General features: G+C 45.9%; 2 protein-coding genes across 2 annotated transcripts; both read right to left on the bottom strand.

Annotated features, from left to right (window-relative positions):
- Positions 1–734: 734 nt before the first annotated feature.
- Positions 735–3,526, bottom strand: LOC141743052 (kelch-like protein 10). Its single transcript, XM_074586782.1, has 4 exons — positions 3,475–3,526; positions 2,054–2,201; positions 1,059–1,556; positions 735–768 (listed from the first exon to the last, which is right to left on the bottom strand). The coding sequence occupies exons 1-4, from the start codon at positions 3,524–3,526 to the stop codon at positions 735–737; spliced, it is 732 nt and encodes a 243-aa protein (XP_074442883.1).
- Positions 3,527–5,364: 1,838 nt separating this feature from the next.
- LOC141743051 (uncharacterized protein C12orf50 homolog) lies at positions 5,365–26,264 on the bottom strand. The gene is made up of 12 exons (XM_074586781.1): positions 26,076–26,264; positions 25,701–25,864; positions 22,911–22,990; positions 21,122–21,261; positions 18,655–18,829; positions 15,744–15,905; positions 14,323–14,400; positions 14,119–14,232; positions 9,154–9,273; positions 8,729–8,932; positions 6,499–6,587; positions 5,365–5,427 (listed from the first exon to the last, which is right to left on the bottom strand). Exons 1-12 carry the CDS (start codon positions 26,262–26,264, stop codon positions 5,365–5,367), a joined length of 1,578 nt encoding a protein of 525 aa, XP_074442882.1.
- Between the last annotated feature and the right edge of the window lie 1,660 nt (positions 26,265–27,924).

Raw genomic sequence — 27,924 nt, 5'->3', positions numbered from 1 at the left:
CACTAGGGCAACTCCCAAAGGAGGGAACGAGGACTTGTGAAGGTAAAGAATGATACTGGCAGAAGAACAAAGAGATGTAGCCTGGAAGTGAATAAATTTGGGCTGGGAATCAGAAGAGAATTTCCAGGCATCAGAGGAGTGAAATTCTGGAACCACACTGCAATAAGAGACCGAGCGTGGTACAGAAGAAACGTGTTTTTAAAACAGCAATTAGTAAGATTAAGAACGTGATTATCCAGAGCACTTGCTGTGACTATCCATGGCCAGCAACAGGGGAGGAAGCGGGGGCAGAGGGGCTGCGCTCTAGGTCAAGAAACGGGTAGAGTGTGAAGAGCCGTCTCTGAAGAATAGCCAAGAGCAGGTTGAAAGCTTATGGCTAAGAATTAGAGAGCCAGGCAACAAAGGGAGCCTTGGGGTTGGTGTCTACTCCAGGCCGCCCAATCAAGGGGAGCCTATTGGCGAAGCCTTCTTCCTCCAGCTACAGCAGCAGGCCTCGCGCTCACAGGTTCTCGTCCTGCTGGGGGACTTCCGTCACCCCGACAGCTGCTGGAAAAGCAGCATGGCGAGCTGTAGGCAATCCAGGAGACTCCCAGAGCCGAGTGCCTTGAAGATAACTTCTTGAGCCAGGTAATAGACAGCCCCACCAGAGGAGCGGCCATACTGGACCTGAAGGGCACCAACGCAAATGAGCTAATGGGTGACATCAAGATTGGAGGCAGCCTGGGCTGCGGTGGTCAGGCGCTGGTGGAGTTCACAGTTCCGAGGGGTCTGGGCATCAGGGGAAGAGTAAAGTCAGGACCCTGAATTTCAGGAAAGCAAACTTCCAGCTCTTCAAAGAGGTGGTCAATAGGACCTTCCGGGACACTGAGGAAAATCTAGTTCCTATGAAACTGATAGAAATGGCACTTGCAGATTTGCATGAGGGACATGTAAGTACCAGGAACATGGACTACAAATTCATACCACTGTGCAAGTATGAGTTCAAGAGTTTTAAGCAAAGTCTTAACTGTCAGTAACGCTGAGTTTATTTAGAGAAAAAAAATCCCTTCTGTCCACACTTCCACCCTTCCTTGCCCAGCAAGACTACAACATGCTGCCTCCTGTTCTGCAGGTCATGAGCAACCCATTTCAGAACGGCCTCGAACACGGCCTCTTCTTTCACAGGGAGCTCATCCTTCTCCAGCAGGCGTTCCAGGTCATTGAGGGAGAGCGCCAGAAACTCTGTGGACACCCTGGTCACCTCCTCGAAGTGATGCAGGATGAACTCATGGGCTGCTTCTCGCAGGTCAGGACAGTAGTAGTAGCCTGTGAATCTCCAGATGCCGATGCAATTTTCCAAGCACAGCTGGGATTTTAAGTACTCGCAGCACAGTCTGACGATGTCCAGGACGTTGAACTGGTCTGCCGCGATGAGCAAACTTTCAACGTTGTCATCCGTGATGGGCACTGTCCTGGTGTAGGTGTATTCCATAAGGAGGCTCATCATTTCAGAGGAAGTGCTGGGGATTTTATAGACCTTCCTCTCGGCATTGCTCCAGTTGTTGGAGAACAAAGCCCTGAAAAAAGCAAAGCAGCGCTGGGGAAGAAAGGGGCCTTGCTGTGTGACACCCTGACCCCATTATCCCCTGTGCCTCCTTCCCCGGCCACCAATTTGGGCACTAGCAGTAGCCATGCTAGGAGGCCGGGGAGTTTTATGAAGGAATGTTTTAATAGATGGTTGTTTTAATAAGGAGCCACAGGGCAAGTGGGCACCTTGCTTCAACAAGAACACCAGAGAGTAACAGTGTGTGGGGAAGGAAAACCAGGCCCGCCAGGCTGGCCACGCTCCCAGCCCTGCACCATATCTGGGGCTTCGCCAGACAGCACTTCCAGCGCTACAGTTCCATCTGAGCTTGTGGATGAATTTTAGTGTCTGGGGAGGTACCAGGACTAGGGGGAACTGCTGGAGGAGAGTTTGAGGGCCAAGGGAAGCGCTGGAGATACACGAAGGCACAGTGTGGCACAGAGCATAAAATACTGTTTGGCCCCATCCCCTCCTCCTTCAAGCACTCACCTGTAGTATGGACTGCAGCTGGAGAGGATCATCTTGTGAGCAATGAATTCAATGCTGTCCACGCTGATGATCCCATCGCCCAGCTTCCCTTCCGGGCAAAGCCCATGGAAGGCGGGGCAAGCCACTGCACTCATCTTCCTCTCCCTGGCTGAGGAGGAGTATGCGGCGCAAGCCAAGCTATCGCCCACTTCGAAGCCTGGGGCAGTGGGAGATGCTTCTCTCTGGGGTGCTCACAGCACTTGCCCTCCCTCCAACATCATAGTAGAACCTCTGCCTGTCCGGTGGCTCTGGAACGTGCCCCATAATGACATCACAGACTTGAGGGGGACCGGGACCGTCTGTCAGCCCCTCCACAGCCCCTCTGTGGGGCCGAGGTCTGGGTCCCCTCGGTCCATGTTGCCGTTGGGCAGAGCCGTAGGGTCCCTGGGCTCTGTGGACTTCCACACAGGAGAGGAAATAAAAGATGTACACAGCACTAGGCATCGTCTATAAAAGACTCCAAGCTTTTAAAAGAAAGCAAAGAAGGGTAAAAAGGCATTTGGGAAACCGGAAAATAGACAGAGAAAGCAAGCTTTCAAAACAAGTAGCAGCGTATATTGCTCACTGTAAGGCATTATTGCCATGAGCATCTACCGTAGCTAGAAAAGAAAAATGCTTGCCAGCCTCACCTTGGAAGCTTGGTACCTGAAAATACAAACCGCCTCTTTCCATCAATGCAAGTAAAAATGCCACGAATACAGCAGGATTGGAAGTTTTGTTATAAATACATGAACTGCAACAGAATCCGAATCGTCTGCCCATGTAGTATTTGCATTTTCAACCCCATACAACAAGAAAAAATGCAACTCCACTGGCAGTCTCTAGAAAAGACACAATTCTAGCAGATAGGACCACATATGAAGACATGTACAGGTCTATGCAACTTAGCAGGGTTCCCATGCGTATTTGGGCTTCCCTGTGGGGGATATTGAGGGTTTTTTGGGTTCCGTGGGTGGGACTTAGGAGGATCTTGGGGGCCATTAGATGGTTCAAGGGAGGCTTTGGGGGGCATTGGGTGCCCTTGGTGGAGTTTGGGAGGGGTTCCAATCCTCGTGTTTCCAATTTTCCCCAACAGGGTAAAATGCAACTTCTTTTCGGACGAGACAGGCCAGCATATGTGTTAAAATCTTTTGATGTAACCAGGAATAGTGACACGTACAATGAGTTGAAAAGAAATGTTGCAGTAGAAAATCAGCAAGGGCGGCAATCTGGTAAAGGATCAAGAAATGAAAAATTGCACATTCGTCCCTTGCCTTGGAGCTGCAAGGGTTGCTTTCCCATTTGAAACTCTGAAGTGTCACTAATACTACATATATTAAGAAGGCTGGTACACGGGGAAGGTGGATTGCTTTCGCTCACCAGTTCTTTTCTCGTTTACAAACGTGTCACAATTGGCAGCAGGTCTCCTTTCAGAAGGGATTCAGAGATGTTCATATTCAGATACATCCAAAACTCATTTATTGCTTTAAAATTTCAGTAAACCAAGTCGCTGCTGGGTGCCTGGAGTCGGATCCCTTTTGGTGCAGAAAAGCAGGAGAGGGAAATGGCCGCTGGCAAAGGCAGGGGGCCGCAGGGCCAGACCGCCTCTTTGAGCGTGCAGACGTCTCCTCTTTTCCATCGGTCACGTTGATTTCTCTGCAGGCAGCAGCTCCTTTTCTGAGCAAACATTTTTGGCGCCCAAATTTCAGCTGTCTAGACACAAGTGGGATGGAGGATGCCCTTCTAAGCAGCTGAAGCAAGGAAGCACAGGGAAATGTCATTCCAGTGTTAAAGGTGATCTTTTCTCGTTAGACACAGCAAAATCCTTTGAGTGGCCATTTCCAGGTTTGACGAGGAGTAACGTGGGCCAAAGTGCCGAGGTTCTCATGCATGCCAGTGGGATAGAGGGGATGCCCGCGGCGTGATGGAGGAGGAAGGGGGAGCCCTCTCCCCCTCGGGAGGGCACGATTTTGCTCACAGGCTGGTGTGGCTGAAGCCTGTCCGGCAGCTCAGCACCACACAGCCGCTCCCTCGCTCCTGCGCAGTGGGGTGCAGGGGGAGCATCGGAAGGGGGAAAGGGAGAAAAGTGGTGGCTTAGAGACACGGAGAGTGGAAAAGAAAGCCCAAGGAAAACAAGGGATGCAAAAGAAAGCCATTGGTGACCAGCAAGCCAGCGATGCCCAGCCAGGCCCCGAGCAAGGGCAGCCCCCGCCAACCTTCGCCCCACACACACAGTTTCATTGCTGAGCACGCTGTGGTAGGCTGTGGGATATCTCTTTGGGCGGTTGGCCTCAGATGTCCCCGCTCTGTCCCCTCCCAGCCTCTTGGGCACCCCCAGGACGCTCACTGGCTTGCAGTCTGAGGAGCAGAAAAGCCCTCGGTGCCATGCAAGCGCTGCAAGAACTAGCGCATCCCGGGGCTCTCCGGGCTCTTTTCAGCATAGCTGCAAAACAGACCCCCGCACGACCTGCTGGGAAGAATTCTCATCGTTAACCGCTCATGGTTCAGGATGTGTTTGGCACCCTTTTAGAACCCTCCTGGCCTTCACTCGCCTGTGCCAGCGCTTGAGGCTGCTCTAGGTTCTGCCAGTCCCCCTGGGCCATGAGGGTCCCAGCCAGACCAGCCTCCAGACATGCCAGGCCCTGCAGACCTGGCCAAAAGGCTGGAGCAGAGAAGAGCTTCCCTTGGGGCGAGAGGATCTGCTGGGCTCAGCTGGCAGAGGAGGAGCTCAGGCAACACTTCAGCAAAGTGCAGATGCCCAAGTCCCTGCCGGGCCCTGCTGGGCTGCACCCTCAAGTGCCCGGGGAGCCGGCAGATGGGCTGGGGAGGCCACTCCAACAGGGAGCTGTGCCTCAGGACTGCACGCAAGCAACCACCAGCCCTGGGCTGGGGCGCAGCAGAGCCAGCTCTCTGCTCAGGGAGAGCCTCTTGCCCACGCTGCCTGCTGGGGCCAGCAGGGGCAGTGACGGGCGTGTTTCCCCTGGGCAGGGCTGGCAGCTGCGGGAAGGCCTGGGCAGGTCAGGTGACCCAAACTGACCAATGGGGTGTTCCCTCCCAGCTCCCATGCTCAGTGGAAAAGGCGAGGCATCAATGGCTTGGGGCTGCGTTTATGGCCCCTGGCTGAGGAGGACCCTGCCAGTTTCTCTGCGGCGGGAGTTTATCTCCAGCGGGCTGTTCCCTCCACACCTTTATCAATTCTTCCTCTTAATCTTTACCCAGTCTTTTATACTTTACTTTAAATATGTGTGAAAGCATATTTTAGTTAATTCTGAAGGTTTTGTTGTGAAGTTCATTTAGTTCATAACGCAGTTCTGCTGTCCTGCTAAAATGGCAGAAATCTCAAGATCAAACTGAGCCTGAGCCCACAAACATGTGGCAAACAGCTGAACCATCTAAGAATCTGGCTTTCACATCAAAAGAGCCACTTTCTAGAATGCATTACTATTGCTGTTTCCATTAAAATCCTCTGAAACTGCAAAGTAAAACTAATCATATTTATTCATATTAGTAATTATGCATTAAAACATACTCTGTTAAAATAATTTCAACTGTCAGCGTTTCATAACAGACTAAACTTAGAGACGATATTTACAAGTGACCATAGAGAGCATACTTTCTGAATTTTTAATCAGTTTTGAAACTTTGCAGGGTACTTCCTGCATCTTATTTTTGGAATTTGCAATTTTGTCATCTTTTTCCAGTTGATCCAGTTTTTCCAGTTGATAACTTCCTTCTTTCCATTTAGATTTTTCTTGTAAATTGACGTACTCGCTTCACCTCTTTCTCTTCTCTATGTACAGTTCTCCTTTTCTATTCACTTCCATGTCTTCTTGGCTCTGCTGTCAAAAGAGAACATTTTGTGCATAATTGGAGTAAAACTATATGCTGTTTCAGAAACATTTTAAGAAGTAAACTTTCAACACGAGACACAACATAGAGGTTCTACCCTCTGCTTTCAAGACAGCTGTAAAATGTACTGATGGGCCGTAGGGTATCTTGTGAATGTTTTGTAGCCTGAGCCCTTTTATGAATTTGAACCCAGGCTGATCATCCTTCAGCTGTTGAAGCTGCTTCACGAGCAATCAGAGAGACAGATCGCACTCGTTCAGTCTCTGCTGTGCTTTGTCCACTGCTACAAGCCAAACGCCACTGCTTGTGGAGCTCCTCACTTTAAAGGCAGGTACGTATTTTTGCCTTTCATATCAGTAATATTGTGAAAAATCAGAAATCATGGGTTAGTTATACAGGCAAAATTACCTGTCTGCAAACAAACAAAACTGCTCTTTCAGACTACTCATCATTGCTTAGACTCTCTCAGGTTTTCAGTTGGGGAAGTTTCAAGAGCACTTTAACATTTTCCAGGAGGGGAAAGACATGTTGCTTTTACTAAAAAGACTGAATTGTAAAAATTTCTGTCAAAAAGTTACCTGAATGGTTGTTTTAAACATCGACGGTTTTGCATGTGGATTTCTTTTCCTCCAAGTTGGTGCATTATAATATCCTGAAGGGTATTTGTCTAGAGAAAAAACATAGACATCGTTTCTTAATGTCGGCTACAATTTCAGGAAATACTCTCTTGGTCTGATATGTGAATTAAGTATTACATTAGCTGAAGTGTCAACAGGGCTTCAGGTGAATTGTACATCATCTCTGACATACAAGCCAGTATTAAAGACAGACTTTCTCCCTAGTACTTTAAAGATCATCTGTAACCTTGCAGTGTTTCCATCAGGGTCACAAGATCTTCTAAATGGGGCGATTCTGCCACAGATATCCTTGACCTGAACAAATTGAATGTTCCTGTCTTGAAAATCTTCCCAAAGGCATCAATTGCGTTTAGATTATAGGAGTCCATAATTCCAATCTCCTCCTTCATCTCTGCTTGCAACAGCACTAGAGGCAGCTAATTTTCATCAGAGTATGCTGCCTAAAGACTGGGCACTTTCTGTGACATTTCTCTAAAGTCAGTATTATTAATGCTCTGGTTTTGTGTTCATTCCAGGTTAATTCCATTAAGTCCAATTATTAATTGCACATTAATCCCAAAATTTTCCATTTATATGCAACATGTAAGTATTACCATAGTTTTCCATTTGGGTCCAAAATCTTCTGTTTCTGTCAGTCTGGTTCTTTTGTTTGGAGCATTTCCCACCACATGGCTCAGGGACTGCTGAAAAGAAAAGTTGCAAAAGTGGTAATGGTTGTTCATACGATAAAAACGTTGGTCACCTTTTTTTTGACATGCTCTATCCTTTAGTAACCTGGAAATTTGATAAGATATATTCTTCACCTTAAGAATGCTCTCTCCGTAGTCTCTGTACCAATCTGTCTACATTTAATGGAAGCAAATATTCAAAGAAAAAAGAAAAAAAAATACTACTATTCGTCCCCGAGACAAAGCAGTGATGTTGGGATTCATTTCACTTAACTTTATTCACCTGAAAGTAGGGGTTACTCTGTCTGAAGGAGGTTCCTTGTATTGGAAATTAAGAAAGGGAGGCACCTCAGGAGGGAAGTTCAACCCAGCTTAGGAGAGGTGACTGAAACTGGCAAGACGAAATCACTTTCTTAACTTATGATTATGTAAATTATTTACCACTAAATTTCTTGATGAAGTGACAGAGAAAAAAACATGATTATCCAGAGAAACCAGGGAGATGGAAAGTAGAAAGGCAAATAAAGCCCCAATTATCTACTAGATTGCATGAAGCTATATTAGCAAGGTAAAAATAAAGCGAAAGATGTAAAATTATGGTTACATCTGAAACCAATTGCAAAAAGAAAGATACAAGATTCAGAATCCCACCTGGAGGCTTCTTGTCAAATTTATGACCTAGTACGTACCATCAAGAGGACAATAGAGTATTTCAAAGATGGAAAAACAATGAAGGAAAATATCATCCTGCAAGGAGGAATGAAGTCAGTCCTCTGTCCAACATAAATCATGTGCAAAAAATAACAGTACAAATCACAAAAATTTAGAGTATATTTAAATTGATAACAGAAATTTGAGTAAGACCCAAGCCCTTGTTTATTCAAGATGAGAAATAATCCTAAATAATGAAAACAATCGTAAATCCATCACAGTCAAACCTATGGTGAAATCCTACTTGTGGATAAATACCATGCAAAGCAAGGTCATTCTTCTGTCCCCTGCTGGGAGAAAAAAGTTGAACAAGAAACGTTTCTTGAGAGGAAACGGAAATCCTACTACAAAACTACTACTATTGCTATCAGTAAGATAAGATATTGCTATCACTAAGATGGATTATTCCAAGGTTTATTAAATATTTCAAAAGAATAAATCACATAAAAGATGCTGTAGAAAGTGGGGATCAGTATGTTAGCGCGCATCAGCACATCATTGCGTTCATCGCTCTTCGTTGGCAGAGAAATGAATTCCTGCTACAAAGGTGGCTAAATCAGTGTTAATGAATATTCCATCTGACCAATTATAAAGCTTCGTAAGGCTTAACATTTCTCTCTATGCATACTGCCACATCCTACTTCTGAAAATTATGCTGGATCAAATACACTCTTGCCCATATTTAGGCACAAATAACTTACTAGTCACCTGCAGGGACAAAATCGAAAGCAGCACAACACACACAGGTATATTTGAGGCATTTTAAGCAGCCTGTGTAAGCAGGAGCCCACCTGTAGTTCCACTGAACATTGGTTCTTGGGTGACAGTGATGCTACGGTAGACTACATATGCTGATCTTTGAGGTGCTGAAGCTTGGAAATAAGTCTTTCTTCCAGTTTCTCTCAGATAAGGTGTAGAAGGAGCAGTTTCATCATCCTTACTTGGACCCCTTTGTTGGTGACATGGCTTTCCTTTGGGGTCTGAAGTATGAATTCCTAAAAGTGAAAAAACAAATGTAAACAATAATGTTGTGCTATTACTCAAAATTTGACATATTGCAGGAGACTGGAGGCTGGAAGATAAGATAAAATGAACCAAATGCGCAATTAAATTAAATGAACCACATGCCCAATTAAATGCCCAACCAAAATATATTCCGTTATTTTATTTACCACAAGATGTTCAGCAACGAGAAGCCAATGCTAAAGTATATTACCTCCATTTTCAAAGGATCTGCGATCTGTTCTGGGAATACCTGCTATGGGTACTCTCCTTCCAGAACGCTCTCCCTCTCTTTTTGAATTATTAATTTTTGTAGAAATTGTATTACCATCACCTGGAAAGGCAACAGAAAGAAGGTTTTAGCTGCTTCTGTGTAAGCATAGGGAACGGCACTGCCACTCTCTTCCTCCCACTTCTGTGAGCTACTGATTTGTTTAGTGCAATTTCCTTTAACGTCTCGGTCTATAGTCTTCCTCTCTTTTGTTAGTTATTTGGATCCTGTGTAGTGTAACTGACGTGTAACTCTCATGCTCTCTAAGAGAAGACCCTAATACACAGGTTGAAGAAAACTATGGCTCCAAAGTAAAGAACCAGCTACAAAATACCTTCTCGTTCTTTAGCTTCTCACTTTTCATGAACCCTATCTGATCGAATTTATGGTATTTTCACGATGCATGTCATCGTAGTAGTATGATGTGCCTCAGAGAACCCAACTGAAGAAATGCTTTGGGGAAGTATCTCTGTCCCTTTCTCTGAATGCATCTGTCTTTTCAGACTGTCTCAACAGCAGCTGTGAACACAGCGCCCTCACCCACTCCTCTCCTCTAAGTGCTGACTATCTGCCCAGATACATCCTTTCTCTACACTGCATTGGTGGCATATGGACCTCTGGAACACCCATGGTTGAGTCCATGGAAACCCATGCACGCCGAAGGACACCTTCTGGCTGAACTACAAATTACTTCTTCTGGCTGTAGCATCGAGATACATCCTGGACACGGGCAGTTCATGAACATAACAAAATACTGCAAATGATGAGGCTAAAATTGTCATGGCACTGGTTGCAGAGGTAAGCCCACTTCACACTACAAACAGAACCTCTCAAGGCAAGTGGTAGTATAAAGTAGCCACAGTGCTCTTCACCTGGCCCCTGCAACTCTGGAGGAAGACGCGGATTTGCCTGTTCTTCCTTTCCTCCTGCTAGTGTAAATAAGCACTTCTATTCCTCTCACTTTGGGCCAGAATGCAGCAGAAATTATGTATTTTGGTTTCAGTTTATGGGGTACTTTAAAGTCAAAGTTTGTCCTTTTTTTCTTTTTGCTTCAAAACCATAAGGTAATAATCGGGTAACAATTTAGCTACAATAATCAGATTGACACATTTCATACACTGCCAAATCTATTCTATAATTCTCTCGTGAAAAGGAGGAAGTCTATCCATCAAGGTATTTTGGTGTCGGTATTTTAATTTGCTGCATGTGACTAGTTTTTAAGTACACTTTATGAAGTGTTATGCTCTTTCCTTGACCATAGTTTTACCGGTTCTGTTAAGGCCTATGTTCTGTGAGATACCGCCTATGTTCAAATCTGTTTCAGTCGATGGAAGTGGAAAGCGCACAGCATGTCATGTGCTCAAACCTGTGGATGTCAAAGATTTTGGTAACTCAGGGACTCATCCTGGTCACACTGAATTTAATAAAGGATGCAAACTGGCTAAAAGCAGCAGAACTGGACCGTAACCCTCAATAACTGCTGTCATCTTGCGATGAAAGAAACTTTCACTTCAGATTGGTTTTATGCAAAGCATATAACATCCACTGCACTTGCAGAGCAAGAAAAATAACAACACCTAAAAATTAGGAAATGCATCATAATTAACTACCTTTCACATTGGAATATTTTGATGCAATTGGTTCTTTTTCCCGAGGCAGTGCCTCGCATCTTTTCCCATCAACAAATGTGTTCCTCTGTGCCACAGAACAGTCGCCTCCTGTAGGAAGGGAGTCTCACAAAGTTATCTGCACTTCAAGAGCACCCAAAGAGATGCGAACAATGCAAAGACTCTGCTCTTACAATTACATTAAGTTTTTACCTGAAATGAATGCAAAGAATACCATGAAACCAAATAGCTAATTCATTAAGACTCACAAAAAATTAGATAAACAGTGCATTTAAAAAGCTTTCAATACATATGGGTTTAAAGAGAGATTTAATTCTAGCATTGCTTCTCATCTCTGTCCTTTTCTCTGAATGTATGTAGTTATAAATAAAGGCATATCTTAAAAGCTATATTCATACATGGATACTCATTTGTGACAGAGGATACAGAGGAGGCAGAGTTACTGAGTGCCTTCTTTGCTTCAGTCTTTACTACTAAGGCAGCCCTTCGGAACCCCAGACCCTGGAGGTAAGAGAGAGCGCCTGGACTAAGGAAGACTCGCCCTTGATCAAGGAAGATCGGGTTAAAGATCATTTGGGCAAACCTGACACCCACAAATCCATGGGCCCTGGTGGGATGCACCCACGCGTGCCAAGGGAGCTGGCAAATGTTATTGCAGAGCTGCTCTCCATCATCTTTGAAAGGTCACGGAGAACAGGAGAGGTGCCTGAGGACTGGAGGAAAGTTAATGTCACATAAGTCTTCAAAAAAGGGCAAGAAGGAGGACCCGGGAAACTGCAGGCCAGTCATCCTTACTTCCATCCCTGGAAAGGTGATGGAACAGCTCATTCTGGGCGTCATCTCTAAGCATGTAGAGGAAAAGAAGGTTATCGGGAGTGGTCAACATGGATTCACCAAGGGGAAATCATGCTTGACCAATCTGATAGCCTTCTGTGATGGAATGACTGACTGGGTGGATGAGGGGAGAGCAGCGGACATTGTCAACCTTGACTTCAGCAAAGCTTTTGACGTAATCTGCCATAACTTCCTCATAGGTGAGTTTAGGAAGTGTGGGTTAGATGAGTGGACAGTGAGGTGAATGGAGAACTGACTGAAAGGCAGAGCGCAGAGGGTTGTAATCAGCAGCACAGAGTCTAGCTGGAGGCCTGTGGGTAGTGGTGTTCCCCACGGGTCTTTACTGGGTCCAGTCTTGTTTAACATACTCATCAACGACCTGGATGAGGGGACAGGGTGCACCCTCAGCAAGTTTGCTGATGATACAAAACTGGGAGGAGTGGCTGACACACCAGAAGGCTGTGCCTCCATACAGCCAGACCTGGACAGGCTGGAGAGTTGAGGGGTGAGGAAGCTAATGAAATTCAACATGGGAAAGTGTAGGGTCCTGCACCTGGGGAGGAATAACCCCATGCACCGGTAGAGGTTAGGGGCTGACCTGATGAAGAGCAGCTCTGTGGAAAGAGGCCTGGGAGTCCTGGTGGACAACAGGATGACCATGAGCCAGCAATGTGCCCTTGTGGCCAAGAAGGCCAAGGGCATCCTGGGGTGCATCAAGAAGAGTGTGGCCAGCAGGTTGAGAGAGGTCACCCTTCCCCTCTACTCCGCCCTGGTGAGGCCACATGTGGAGCACTGTGTCCAGTTTTGGGCCCCCCAGTTCCTGAAGGACAGGGAACTACTGGAGAGAGTCCAGTGGAGGGCGATGCAGATGATCAAGGAAATGGAGCACCTCTCTGATGAGGAAAGGCTGGGAGACTGTGTCTGTTCAGCCTGGAGAAGAGAAGCCTGAGAGGGGATCTCGTCAATGCTGATCAATATCTAAAGGGCGGGTGTCCAGAGGATGGAGCCAGACTCTTTTCAGTGGTGTCCAGTGACAGGACAAGGGGCAACGGGCACAAGGAAATTCCATCTCAACATACGGAAAAGCTTCTTTACATTGAGGGTGCCAGAGCACTGGAATGGGCTGCCCAGAGAGGTGGTGGAGTCTCCTTCTCCAGAGATATTCCAAACCCACCTGGATGCATTCCTGTGCAACCTGCTCTGGGTGACCCTGCTTTGGCAGAGGGGTTGGACTAGATGATCTCCAGAGGTCCCTTACAACCCCCGCCATTCTGTGATTCTGTGATTCTGTGATTTCCTTGTCTGTAGTCTAAATCTATCCAAATACTTGCCAGAAATAGCTTATCAAAACCATTTTAATAACAAACATTTTAAATGTGGACATGAGAAGAAAATAATGTTGCCCAATTCTATTTAACAATTTAGGCTGGCAAAAACGGTCAGTCAGAAAAATGTGACTTCACCTGTCTGTATTATTCAAAATGGAGACAATTTTTCAATACCCATTTTTTTATTAGCACATTGTCCTACTCAAATCTGTTTTACATAAGACAGTATTATTAAGATTTTATCCCTGACATTTACACAAAACAAACAAGAATATTCTTTTTTATTTAACGTAGCAGGTCATATTTCTGCCCAGCAATTCTTAATGACTGATTTACTGGTTACTGTGGTGTCTTGTTCTGTTAAGAACATAACTCTCCCTCCTATGATGGAATTGTATTATTACTGATTCACTAAAAAACTACTGCAGATTTTTTCAGTCATGCCACTTGGTCAAGAACAATGGAGAAACATACTAAGGGAGGTAAAGATTTATCAGTTTGCCTTCCTTTGACCTTAATTATGTGTGATAAAGCCCAATGTCCAAAGAAAATAGAACTCTTCTGTTACCATCTTTTATAAGACCCTTCAAGGGGTTATTTATTTAAGCTAAATTTAGTTTGATGTGTTGCTACATCTAATCATCTAGGCACCCAAGACAGCCAGCACTTGTCTTTGGCACTTCTCTTATGATCCAATAAGTAACTCCAAAAGACTGCCTGTCTCTCTTCATTTCCAATAGAGAGCCTAGATGAGAAATTTAAACTACGTTCCTAACCTTAAGGTGGTTAAACTTGGACTACATACAACTTGATCATGCAGAAAAATCACATGAAAGACCGATGTTGTGTATCTCAAGAAAGTACACATAGGGTTAACAGCCCATTTCCACCTTTTCCATCTACAATTGATTGATGCAGGGAGTCATCATGTGTGTGACAGTATATATACACAGGGGAAAAATGAAGGAAGCATTTGTGTACTCTTTCTAATACGCTGTCTTTCATTGTCACTAAATTAAAAAAACGGGGAGGACGGGCAAACTATTTAATAGTTTCTCCCTGTAACAGTAATTTTAAAACTGGTAAACACAGAGAGAGAGAAGATGGAATGCACTTGCCTTTCTGCAAGTCTCGTTCAGTAGCTTTCAAGGGTAATAGCTCATTTTTGGGACGTGAAGACACAGTTTTTGTTGACTGGTGTTCGTCAGGGTACTGAATCCTGTAATACTCGCCTAAATATACCCCAGGGGAGAAAAAAATCACAAAGTTTACTATATTGGCAGCACTGCTGTTTAGGAAAGAGTCACTAATTCCATATTTACCAGATTTATAGCACATTTCCTTTATTGCTCTTTCCTCTTCAATATCTGCATCAGTCTTAGGCACCCAATTAGAAACATCTGTAGGAAATATTTTTAAAAGATTACTAGGTATCTATACAAAGACCTTCAACAATTCTTAATAATCAAATACCATCATGAATTTAAGTTCAGTCTCAGATGTTTCTTTTCTGACTGCAGCCTCCCCTTCTGGACAGAAAAATGATCCCTTAATATTAGGTATTGACAAGTGCAATGGAATTGCAGTTACAACTCGTATTAAGAAGCTTGTGTTTGTTGATCTAAAATGATTCAAAAACATCTTCAGTCCTCATTTGCAAAATAATCTTTCATTTACACCCAAAAGGAAATCTTCCGACTAAACACGTCACCAGGGAGTGCTTGTCACAAAACCTCCGTCCAAAGTTCCTGTCCTGTAACATCTTCCAGCAGAGCTGGTGAAGCGAGTGCTCCTCATCTGTCTCGGTTAAGTCTCACTAAGATGACCAAAGCCTTACTTTTTCTGATGTTTAAGTTAAAGTGGCTTACCCAGAGCGAAAGCGAGTTAGGAAGCACTAAAAGGCAGCCCCCCCAGCCAACCTGAAAGGCAGGGGGAAAGGGAAAAGCAGCTCGGGTCTGCCTCAGAACTAGCACAGTCATTGCAGAGTCCACACAGGAGAGCAGGTCATTCTCTCCCTTTCACTCTCTGGGAATGTGCAATTCATTACTTCGCTCTCATCTCTAGGTGAGATACAGTCAGTGGTTTAGCAATGTTTAAAAAAACTGAAATAAATAATAATGTAAATATACACACATAGACATTCAGTTAATCTAGTGAAGAGTTTTCTCTGGGTTCTCTTCACTAGATTCAAGAATAACCTCCTGTAATAAAATGAGACTGTCTTCAGAGTTCAGGAAATCAGTTGAACAAATCATTTAAGTTGAAGTCACACAGCTATCTTTTGTAAACAAACCTGTGACTTCACCTTCAGTGATGAGTGTATACAGCCCCTGTTCCAAAGTCTGTTTCTCAGAAAAGAACTGCCTCCTAAACTGGTGATTTCATCCCCGAATTTCGAGAAATTTTGAAGAGTATTTGATGGCCATCAGAATGGTGGATCACATCATCTGAATGGTGGATCAAATTTTAAACTTTATTGAATGAAACAGAGGTATGTGAATTACACCACTACTGAAATACACAGTTAGGCATTTCACAGGAGTTAGAAAATGTTGCCTCAGTCACATCTGGTGACTACCAGTGCCAATATTTTGAAGATTAGCTGGAAACTATTTCCAAAACTCGTCAACAACTCCTTTCTAAAAATGTGATGGTTATTATGATAAATCAGTTGTGAAGTACATTGCAAGAGTCCAAACCCCCCATTCTACTTCCTTTTAAAAGAAAGAAAAAAACTGTTTACAGTTCTGTTCCTCTTCATCGTCCTCTTCATCCTCTTCGTCATTGAGGTTTATAATCAGGGGAGGGTGAATTGGTAGTAAAATATTCTTTTGATTTCTGAGTGATTCTTGACGATGGGCTGGATGCAGCATCCCTTCTTGTACACCCTGCTGCAATGGGACATCTGCAGATAAGGACAGTATATTGATTTTATTAGGAGGGAACAGGAATATCGCGTGCAAGTTCAGACCAGCAGGTATAGTTTTAAATCATTATCATATTGAAGGAATCATTAAATAGACAGATTGCGCCTTTTAGGAAAAATCTTCTGTGAAGGCTGACAAAAGAGCATCCTCCAGCTACAGAGAGTAGGAAAAATGATGGGTACTCGCTCCTGTGAATGGACAGATGAGGCACTGCTGAATAAAGCCTTTTGGAAAGAGGATCGTTTTGATCATTCTACACTATTTGAAAAAAGCTGTCTGTCTCTTCCAGATGGTGGATAGATTAATCTGAGGCAGAAACCTTCTTTCTTCCAAGCCCTTTTAAGATATTTACAACACAGGGAAACATGTGATTAGTAATAGCTGGGCTGAAGTAAGTAAGCGAGTTTAGGCCCCCATCTGTGAAACTATTTTAAACATGCTGAATAATAGGCAGGCCTCTATCACTCCTCATGGCATCAATTTTGAAGACGTTAGCAATGCTAAGCACAGGATTACCTTTTTTTAGCTTGTGGATATTTTTTTCTATCAATTTTCTGAATCACGACTCTCTTTACTAAGTACAAAATGTAGATTTTGAGAAAGAATATGAAGTTCATGAAAGTAATTTACACTTAAGTTCAAAGAAAATCAGAAAAGATATTATTTTCCTTAGGAATTTATATCTACCCATAATATTTGCAACAAAACTATTTCAGTATGGGGGTGGCATTTTCTGAGAACCAGGAAGTGCAATGGACTGAAAATAAAAATGATGAAAAATGGTGAGTCTATTTGTATTGTTTGAGCTGAACAATTTGCAGCTATAGATACAATCAGGATTCTGTGCATTATATTAAAAATATCAAAGTTGGGTATGTTTCCATTTTTAAAGAAATTAGATGAAGCATGGGCATTTTCTTTTATTGCAGTTGCTGTTATTCTTATGCATCTCTTGCTTGCCTACAAGGAGCGTGTGTATTGTAGTAAACCCATTTTAACAACACACTGGCAGAACAGATTTGTTGTATCACATGCCGGAGAAAGGAAGATACAACACTTTAACTTCATAGAGCCTTTCTCAGTTTCCAGAATAGGGTGTTGTTAGCTCTGGGCAGTGTAAGCCAAACCAAACTTAAATTAGTTTAACAAGATTTCTAACTATTAAAATGAATAAATGCACTTTCAATATTTACAATATTATTGTGGAGCACACAGACTTTGAATTTATACATACTGCAGTATAAAGAAAAAGGCTTGGGTCCATTTTCTCATTGGACATTGCTCTTCTACAGCACGCCCTTGTCCACGGTGCCTCTTGGACTCACACCAGACCCAAAAGCATGCCTGCATGGTGTGTACGGCAGCACAAGGTGCCAGGTGCCAATGCTCTGGGTGTGGGAACTGCACTAAAAGCAGTATGGACACTCGCAGAAAGAGCACTCAAGCTCTTGCCTTGGTCCTCCGTGATTAGTTCGGCTCAACATGCCCAGATACAACAGACTACCTTTTCCTGGGGGAATTTCAGGAACGCAAGGTGTTTGCTTCTGACTAGTGGTCTTCCTGGGCTTCTCTTATGACACCTGTCTACAGGTCTGGAGATAAGGCCCAGGAACAAATCTGGTTTCATAGAATCATAGAATCATAGAATCATAGGGTTGGAAGGGACCTCTGGAGATCATCCCGTCCAACCCCCTGCCAGAGCAGGGTCACCCACAGCAGGTGGCACAGGAACGCGTCCAAGTGGGTTTTGAATGTCTCCAGAGTTGGAGAATCCACCACCACTCTGGGCAGCCTGTTCCAGTGCTCTGCCACCCTCAAAGGAAAGAAGTTCCTCCTCGTGTTTAGGTGGAACTTCCCATGCTCAAGTTTATGCCCATTACCTCCTGTCCTGTCCATTTGTTCATGCATCTATGACAAGTCATGCTGACGTGCTCTCACTCTGGCTTCCACCTGGTTTCTGACATGTGTCTTGGTTCCCTGCCCTGGACTCTTACCCTGTCCCAGGTCGGACTCTTGGTAAACGAGAGCTCCTCTTAGAAAGGACTGAAGAAAAAACCCCAACTTATAATGTGGTGGTTTTTTCCATAAATACTCTGATTTTCAGATATCGTACTGCCTTGTACACTGTTACTCTACTTAATAGCCTGCATCCAATGTTCTAGCCTGAAAAGTGTATTCAAAATGATGAACTGGAAATATGCCTGCACACACAGCACTGTAATCTGATGTTTTCTATACAAGGGGGTGGGTCTCACCCACCTAACACATTGTGCTCTATCAACAGATATTGCTACTAGTGGCCCTACCAACCTCCTCCCCCTCCACACACACTACTTTTCATTTCTCTGAAATGGTTACCTGCCTGCTCACCACTTTTGACTACTGGAGAGATGTAATCTAGCAAATACCCAAGTAAAGCACCACTTTTGCTCCGCGGACCTTAGCAACCTAAATTGCCATTTGTGCCTTTATCTTTCATGTCACTGATAGTTAGGAAGATCCTAACTAAAAAAAAAAATCACATGGCAACCCTATTCAAATGCCAATACAATTCCTTTCTTTGCCTTCAGCTTGCTGGGATAGCAGATCATACCTGATGGATTTGCCATGCTACATTTCTTGACTTCAATGCATACAAGGTAAGCATGGGCAGTAAGCATCAGAAGGACATTTTCCTGTATTTACTTACTCTCATAAACAACTTGTTGAGAAAATATTTTTACTCACTGTTACTAGGTGGCAAAAAAAGTCCATTAATATAACGAGGTTTGCTATGATGGAAGGCACAACTGATCCTCATGCAGCCTAAGGGTTGTCTTTCCCAGAAACAGGAGATGTTGCTGTACTTTTGCTGCAGGAGAAAACAGTTTTCAGATATTGCAAGTACAACAATAAAAACAGACTAAATGGTGACATGGACAGTGGGATTGAGTGCACCCTCAGCCAATTTGCTGATGACACCGAGCTGTGTGGCACAGTTGACACGCTAGAGGGAAGGGATGCCATCCAGAGGGACCTTGACAGGCTGGAGAGGTGGGCCCGAGCAAACCTCATGAAGTTCAACCATGCCAAGTGCGGGGTCCTGCACCTGGGTCACAGCCATCCCAGACACAAATCCAGGCTGGGCGGAGAATGGATTGAGAGCAGCCCTGAGGAGAAGGACTTGGGGGTGCTGGTGGATGAGAAGCTCAACATGAGCCGGCAATGTGAGCTCCCAGCCCAGAAAGCCAACTGCATCCTGGGCTACATCAAAAGAAGCGTGGCCAGCCCGTTGAAGGAGGTAATTCTGCCCCTCTACTCTGCTCTGCTGAGAGCCCACCTGGAGTACTGCGTCCAGCTCTGGAGTCCTCAGCACAGGAAGGACATGGACCTGTTGGAATGGGTCCAGCGGAGGGCCACCAAAATGATCAGGGGGCTGGAGCCCCTCTGCTGTGAGGACAGGCTGAGAGAGTTGGGGTTGTTCAGCCTGGAGAAGAGAAGGCTCCGGGGAGACCTTATAGCAGCCTTCCAGTACCTGAAGGGGGCCTACAGGAGAGATGGGCAGGGACTCTTTATGAGGGAGTGTAGCAATAGGACAAGGGGTAACGATTTTAAACTGGAAGAGGGGAAATTTATATTAGATATTTGGAAGAAATTCCTTACTCTGAGGGCGGTGAGACACCAGCCCAGGTTGCCCAGAGAAGCTGTGGCTGCCCCATCCCTGGAGGTGTTCAAGGCCAGGCTGGATGGGGCTTGGAGCAACCTGGTGTGGTGGGAGGTGTCCCTGCCCAGGGCAGGGGGGTTGGAACTGGATGATCTTTAAGGTCCCTTCTAACCCAAACCATTCTATGATCCTATGATTATACATGGTGTACTGCTGTGAACACAGCCAAGAGGTTTCTTGACAGTGACAGAATCTGCACTTGGAACTCCCCTGAGGAAAATGACCTTGTGGGTAAGTCACACTAGATTCCCATGCCCTAGTGGTTGCCTTAAATGAGAATTGCCTTTTTTAAAACCTTTCAGTTTTAATTAATGGGGGAGATGATTCAGTAGTCCAGGTATAACAGTACGGCAACAAATATAAACTCGGGTTTATATCCTGGATATGAAACATATCCTAGCTGAGAGCTGTGAATGCCAATTTGCCAGTTATTTCTTAATGAGTTTTGGGGTAATGTTTTAGAGGAAAACAAAGTCACACTTGAAAATATTTTAATATTTGAAGGCAAGTTTCACCCAGTTCCAGACATTATCAGATGGGTCTAGGAGCAGCATCTGAAAAACACGCCGCTTTTGGACCGTAGCCAGTGTGACTGTGGAATCCCCTGGGACACGGTGGGGCCTGGAGCCAAAGCCCATCGCCCAGGCATTGACGCCTAAATCCCTAGTGCTGAGATGGAGGCAATAACAGAGAGCCCTACACTCACCTCTGGCTTTTCACCAGGTGGAATATAAATATTTCTTGGAAGAATAAACCCGTTTTGAAGGACTTTGGTTTAGATAACTGATTTTGCAGAAAGTCAGGTAGTCGCTGTAAGCAGAAATTACAAACATGGCCTATTTATTCAGAATGAATATAATGTTGGTTGAGTAAGAAAGTGATGAGTGATCTTTATGCGCGGTTTTTAACTTGTGTGTTCCTTAAGTATCTGAGCCCAGTTCATGGGAGAAATTGTCCATAGTTTAGATGACCCTTAGCTCTTCTCACCACTTCCAAAAATCAGATATTTGATCTACAGATGCAGCCATAACCAGGCAGAGTGACATACCAACTTCTAACTTTACATAATAAACCTCCCTTTAAACACAGATGTATCAAGTAAATCAAGGATACAAATCACTCTAAAATCTACAGCACTCACCTGTGCGTTGGGGGAATAAAAATGGAAATAGCAGTCATTCCCAGCTGTGGCCATTTTCAGCTCTTGTGCCTTACCTCTTGCTTTCAACCTCCACTCTCTCAATACCAACAGAAAATACGTTAAAATGTTAAAGCTATCAACATTGAGGCAAACCGTATTCTTATCCAGCAGTTTTCTTTCAAAAAGTAGACCTTCAGAACCTTAGCTCTGCTTCTTTTTTCAAACAAAACTCCAACTGGCAGTGAAATACACTCAAACGAAGGAGGTGGTACCTGCTTCAAGCTTGTTGAACTGACGAAGGCAGTTGCCAACCGCTATAGAATGTTACATTTCCAAGGTTCCACGGTTGCCAGCACTCCTCCAGCTTGTGACATCAGCAAGATGGTGCTATGGGACCTGTCCAGCTTGAATATCTTCCTTTGCCTCCATTGCTTCAGAATGTAGTACGGAAATTCTGACCTTTTCAAAGAGTCTCCCATTCCGCTGCTTCCTTGACGTAAAATGGAAAAAAAACAGATGGCGGGGCTTAAATAGTACCCAGCTTCTTTCCATGGGAACTGTGGTCTTTGATAACACAAAGACAAACCTTGTTCTGTGACTGTTTTTTAACCAAAATCCTTGTGCCCGGTGTGTTTCTTACTGTACCTCTGTCTTTGGATGGAGAAGCGTGCTGCTTCCTGTTAGTACACTGTTAGCCATTAACTGCTCACATTTCCTTGTTACATGGGTTTCCTTGCTTTTTCTTGCTTCCATGATGTCCACCGCCACAGCTCAAGCAGAAAGAACAGTGTACGCTTGTGTCCCTAATTAGCACCTCCCTTCTCATTCAGGTCCCAGGCTGCCCTGAACAAAAATAGAGGGGAAATGAAGTTTCAGTCCTGGAAAATGGTCAGGCATACTGTTATCCCCAGGACATGGGGTCGCGGGTACAACACTGAGTGACATCAGTGACTTGGAGATAAACACTTCAGAGCACTGTTAGACCAAAACCTGGGAACTTAGGAGTAAAGCAGAAAAGGAAGCACAGAAAGGAAAAGGAGACGCGACCTTAAAACAGAAGGATGCCATCACTCAAAGAGTGCTAAGGGTACAGATGAAGCCAAAGAGAAGGGAGGCAGATACAAGGCAGAATTGAAGAGAGAGGACCAGAAGGTCATGTGACTGGTGGCTCCTTGGGAAAAAAAGGAACAAAACCCACAACCACTGGACTGGACGGACTAATCACCTGTACTGTACACCATGGGTCTGCCAGTGGGAAGGATGACAGATGTGTACATGAAAAGCAGGTGCCAGTGACTCCATGGGCACAAACAGTACGAGGCTGGCTCAGCGGTGGTGACACCCAAGCTGGGAAGAAGTATGAAGGCTTTGAAACGACTCGAAGTCTTCTTGTCTCACTAGGAGCCTATCAGCTTGTTTGTAACTCAAGTATCAGCGGATGGCCCAAAGACTAACCGCAAAGGAAAATACCACATGCCTGACCACTGGGGCTTTGGCACTGGAATAAAGTGATTTCTACAGGGATGACTTCACCTAAGCGCAGAATGAAACTGCTCACTGGGATCAAGGTGGGGAGTACTGGCAAGAGCTGTGAACAGACAAACGATGTGAAAAGGCTCCCACGGTTGCGTAAGCCCAGCAACTGACTGGGGCACACAGGGGAGGGAAAGCTCAGGAAAGCATGGGGAACGACTGCCAGTGGGCACGAGCAGCCAGAGTAGGAAAGTGCTAACACTGCCAAGAGCTATGCAAGCAAGGGCTCTTTGTAGCTGTACAGCTGTGCCTAAATGAGGCACAGGAGAAGGTATGGTCAGGAAGAATGAATTCTGTACTGGGTTTGCGTGGCAAGGTTTTGGTAGCGTGGGGGCTACAGGAGTGGCTTCTGTGAGAAGCTGCTTAAGCTTCCCCCACGTCTGATAGAGCTCCAGGACGGACCCACTGCTGGCCAAGGCTGAGACCATCAGCAACAGTGGTAGCACCTCTGTGATATTATATTTAAGAAGGTGAAAAAACTGCTAGGCCACAGCAGCTGGAGAGAGGATTGAGAAAATGTGAGAGAAACAGCAAGGGACCCCACGCTGGAGCAGGGGAAGGGTGTGAGGAGGAAGGAGTGGCAGAGACAAGGTGCGGCAAACTGACTGCAACCCCCATTCCCCGTCCCCTTGCGCTGCTGACCAAAGGGATATTGCATACCATGGGGCGTCATGCTCAGTTTAAAGCTGGGGGATAGAAGAAGGAAAGGGGCACGTTCAGAGTGATGGCGGTTTTCTTCCCAAGTCACCATTACACTGATGGAGCCCTGCTTTCCTGGGGATGGCTGAACACCACCCTGCCGATCCTGAACTCCTTATTTTGCTTTGCTCACGCATGCAGCTTTTGCTTTACCTATTAAACTTTCTTCATCTCAACCCACGAGTTTTCTCTCTTTTCCAATTTTCTCCACCCTCCTGCCGGGGGGGAGCGAGCAAGCAGCTGGTGGTGCTTAGTTGCCAGACAAGGTTAAACCACGACACTCTCTAAGTTGTTGTTCCTTCATATAGAAAAAGCCAATGGGGGATTAGATTTGGAACTGGTGTACGCTATTTTTTTTGGTTTTCAGAGTGCAGGCAAGGGGTTATGACTGCTAGGGAAGAAGCGGGGTGGGAGGGTGGGAAAACCAGTGGGTAAGGTTTATCACTGCCTTGAAAATTGTTCTTTTTCATGTAATCTTCATAAAATTTTCATTATGCTGTATGTTACATTTACAAATCTGAGTACTAAAATATAAAACATCCACGTAATGTAACAAAAGCCTGTAGAAGGTTGTTGTTTTATGAATTCTGAATTCTATTTTGAGACTTTTGCAAGACAAGGACTTGCTTTGTATTCTGCTATCAGAAAGAGAGAGAGGCCAGCTTACAAGTCAAAATTGGCTGGGGGTGTAGAGGTAGGGGTGATGATTATACAGGAAAATATTTGAATCCGTTAATTTGAGCTCCGTTAATAAAAATATACTTAATACACAGCCTTCATGTTAGCCTTTTTTGCCTCATTTATGATTGTCTTTAGGCTATTTAATTCTCTGAAAAAGATTCCAAAATATCCATTGCCTTTTCAGCTGATGCAGGAGCCTTCTATAAACCAGGTTCTTAAGAAGGAAGAACGACGCCAAGGTAATTATTTCATTCTATAGTTATCCAGCCATACCAAGCCTGTCTCTGTAAATTTCAGCAGCCATCGGCTGAAGGGTCAGTACTGAAGGGACATAAACCATTAAGGCCAGTAATCTACCCCTTCAGAAAGGAAAGGTAAGCAGCACTTGTGGTGCTAAAGGGTTGGGCTACAATTTACGACTCAGAATTTTTAGCTGATTCATGATGGGCTTACTGTGGGTTTTCTGTATGTTATTTAAGATTCATGGTCAGAAAAATGAGAGCATGTGTGGTCTCTAGGGAGCGAAAATCACAGCAATCACACGACCGGGCCGTGCCGGGAGCAGAGGCTACAGCCCCTGACACAACATGGCCGCCGGGAGCCCTGTGCCGGGACTACAGCTCCCAGCGTGCCCCGGGGCGCCCCTTCCTGCCCTCTGACCCCCGCAGGAACCAGGGCCGCCTCCTCGGGGCTGCCCCGGCCCAGGGCCAGGCCTCGGAGCCCCGGAGGCCCGGTGGAGCCGGGAGGAGGAGGGCAGAGAGGGAGAGAGCGGCGGAGAGGGGTGGGAAGGGCCAGAGGGACAACGGGGAGAGCAGGGGTAGCTGGGCAGGGAGCGGAGGGAGGAGAAATCCTGGTGAGGAGCAGGGGGAGAGCGGGAAAGAGATGGAGGGCAGGGGCCAGGGTCAGGACGAGGAGGCGGAGAAGGACAGAAGAGCGACGGCCTCCAGGGCTGAGGTGGGGGAAGAGCGAAAGGGGATGGGGAGCGGGATGGAGGCCAAGAGGGAAGGCCCAGGCAGACAGGCAGGAAAGGGGACGGGCTGCAGGACAGCGAGGAAGATGAGGCCAGGCAAGTGGACAGAGCAATAGAAAAGAGAGAAGGGCAGGGAGTGGGAGAGAGAGATGCAGAGAAAGACAAAAATAGCAAAGAGAAAACCAGGCTGTATGGCAGGGAGGGAGGGATGAAAAACAGAAGATCAGGGAGCCGGCCAGAGAAAGAAAGAGAAAGGAAAAAATAGTGATGGGCTAGAGACAGGCCGGGAGGAGTTAAAAGATGGGGGCAGGGAGCCAGACAGAGAGCGATGAGGAGGGACCACAGATAGCAACTACGGGCAACTGACTCCATTTCTTGAGCACCCCCCAGCAGCGGCATTACCAGGCGCCTCAAGGAATGCGCTGCCTGCAAAAGCCCTTCCCTGGGCTCAGTCCTGCTGCCTAATATTGGTGATGAACGTCGCCCTGCAGAGTGGCTGGGACTGTGGGGAAAAAGCCCATCTCGGGGCGGGGGGGGAATCGGCCAGCTGTTTTTTTGTCTGTTTGCTTGTTGGTTTTGCTTTTTAAAATAATACCATTTAAGCTCTAAATACAACCTGTAAGGAGAAAGGGACCAGGTGTACTAGGTTGGGCACATTTAGAGCCCAAAGCCGTCCAACGGCCACACAAACCACCGCTGGCTCCCGCTGCGCACACTCCATCGCCTGCTCGCAGGTACAGGCAGCCGCCCTGGGTCTTGAACGCTCCTCCGGAGCGGCACCGCCAGGCAGCATAAAAAAGCCCACTGCCTGCAAAAACTTGAGCACAGCTTAATTCTGGGCAATTTTCCCTCTTTTCAGGCCTGCTGGTTAAAGAGTCATCTGTGGAGACATGGCTCAGGACCATGCTTTCTGCACCCCGTGGCGGCGATGGGCAGAAGGAGACGTTCCTAGATCATATCGTGGGATGAGGTACCTGCGCAGGGTGTCAGGGTCCAGGGTTTCCCAGTGCCCCCGTGAGAGATCTTGCTGCCAGCAAGCACCTCACCATAACGCCGAGGCCGTATCCACCCCTCTGGAGCTGGGTACAGCAGCCCTGAGGGGTCTCACAGGGAGGACAGGGTCATCTGACATCTGACAAAGAAATGATGAGCTGAAGCCGGTGGCCATGGCTGGCCAGTTCAAAGTCTCCGAGAGCCTCAGCCTTTCTCCCTGGGAGTGTTTAACCCAGGTTTTACTGTTATGTACAGGATCTCTGTGTGTTGGCCCTGGCTTCCTGGGGTTATGTTATTTTTACGTTACCCTGTGTTCTGCATGGTCTTTTTTTGTGGAGAGTCCTCTTTTTCAGCTTGTTTACCATTTTAAGGTTTAGATAGGGGTCTCTGTTTTGTGTACAGTATTTTATCTGTTGTGGTTTTCTTACTGTGTTGGTGGATTGTATTGTGTTTTCTATCTTGAAACCATCATTTCTGGTCCAATATGTCTCCTGCAGGTGGGGCAGTGCCACTTCTGGTGCAGTCCGACTCGCTTCTGAGTTCTGGCCCATAAGGAATGACTGCCAGAGGCCTATGTGTACTTTTAAATTTCCGTGGACTTCCAAATTCAGGGTCATTTCTCCTGCCTTGAGGAAGAGCCACGGGAAGATGCCAGCCACATGGAAGGACCAGGCTTTTTGGTTTTTGCTTTTGAGTTAGAAACCTGCAAAGAGGCTGCTGTCGTTAAGTTTAGTGACATTTCGTAACGCAACTGGGTATTGTGTGACTTGAAACATTGCTGGCAAATCATAGAATCATAAGAATGGGTAGAGTTAGAAGGGACCTTAAAGATCATCTAGTCGCAACCTCCCTGCCATGGGCAGGGACACCTCCCACTAGACCAGGCGGCTCAAAGCCCTGTCCAGCCTGGCCTTGAACACTTGCAGGGATGGGACATCGACAGCTTCCCTGGGCAACCTCTTCCAGTGCCTCACCACCCTTACAGTAAAGAATTTCTTCCTGATATCCAATCTAAATCTACCCTCTTTCCGTTTGAAACCGTTGCCCCGCGTCCTATCATTGCACTCCCTATTTTCCGTGTGCCTTAGCAGAGTTTCCAGGAAGATCTGCTCTGTGATCCTGCCGGGCACCGAGGTGAGACTGGCCAGCCTGTCTTTGGAGGAAAACCAATTGCCTTTAGGCATAGGAACGAATCTATGGAAGGTTCCAGGCGTAAGACTCCCCTTTTCATCTGTATGGCCCTAAGAGCTCTATTGGCATTTCCAGTGCCCAGCCCCTGGAGAGTGTGTGAGCTTGTCAATAGGTTTGCTCTCCAGGCATAGCCAGGGATCTCCTTTCAGACTGGTGACAAACCCGTCTTGGTGGAAGGCTGGTATCCTTCCTTTCCTCAGTGAAATTTCAAAAGTAACATAGATGCCCGTCCCTGTACCGATGAGAATTCACTGGGACAGATTCCCAGGAGAGTATTTCTGGCAGAGGATGGGCTTTTAGAGCATATCCAACAGTGGGGCTTTTTTTCCTCAGCTGCTGTAGTTTGGACTGTGGCGATGGGCGAGTTGTGGAATGAATACGTATAATCCACCACAGGCTTACGGGCAAGGCTACCATATTAAAACCTGGGCTTCCAAATGACTATTAATAGGAAAAGCAGACGCCAAGAGCAAAATTAACGATGCCTTTTATACAGAGGACAGCGCTGAAATCAAAAAGTTTTCCTGACTCCGGAAACCCAAAAGGCATTTAAAGATCTAAAGCAAGCAGTCGTGGAAGCTCCCTCCTTAGCCCTGCCAGACCACAAGAAGCCTTTTATATTTATATGAACAGAAAGGAATAGCCAGTCTGGCCAGAAGCGTCTGCAAGCCATAGCATATTTCTCAACAGAACTCGACCTGGTCATTCAAGGCACGATCTCCTGCGCTAGGGCTGTTGCAGCAGCAGCTTTGATGGTTGAGAAAGCAAGAAAGGTTGTCCTGGGGCACCTCCTAACGCAGATGGTTCATTCCTGACTTCTTAGTCCTCCTCTCCAGACAGAGTTCACGCCGCTGTGGGTGTGCCACAGTTGGGAAGTACATTGGCTTGTGGCCATAAACCAGGTGGTCATTGGCCCCTTTGGCTGACCTTGCGGTAGCTGCCCCAAGGAACACTCAGCCCGCCTGAGAAGTCCCCTGCCTTCGCTGGCCCTGCGGTGCAGGCAGCCGGGCGCCACACGGCAGAGCCGGCTGCATCTCCCCCAGGCTGTCTTGGCTCGTCTGGCTGCTGGGAGGAGGGGATAGCGGG

Source organism: Larus michahellis, chromosome 4 (assembly GCF_964199755.1).
Source record: "Larus michahellis chromosome 4, bLarMic1.1, whole genome shotgun sequence".
Lineage (NCBI taxonomy): Eukaryota > Metazoa > Chordata > Aves > Charadriiformes > Laridae > Larus > Larus michahellis.
Note: the sequence above shows the minus strand (reverse complement) of the source record. Positions and strands in the feature narration are given on the sequence as shown.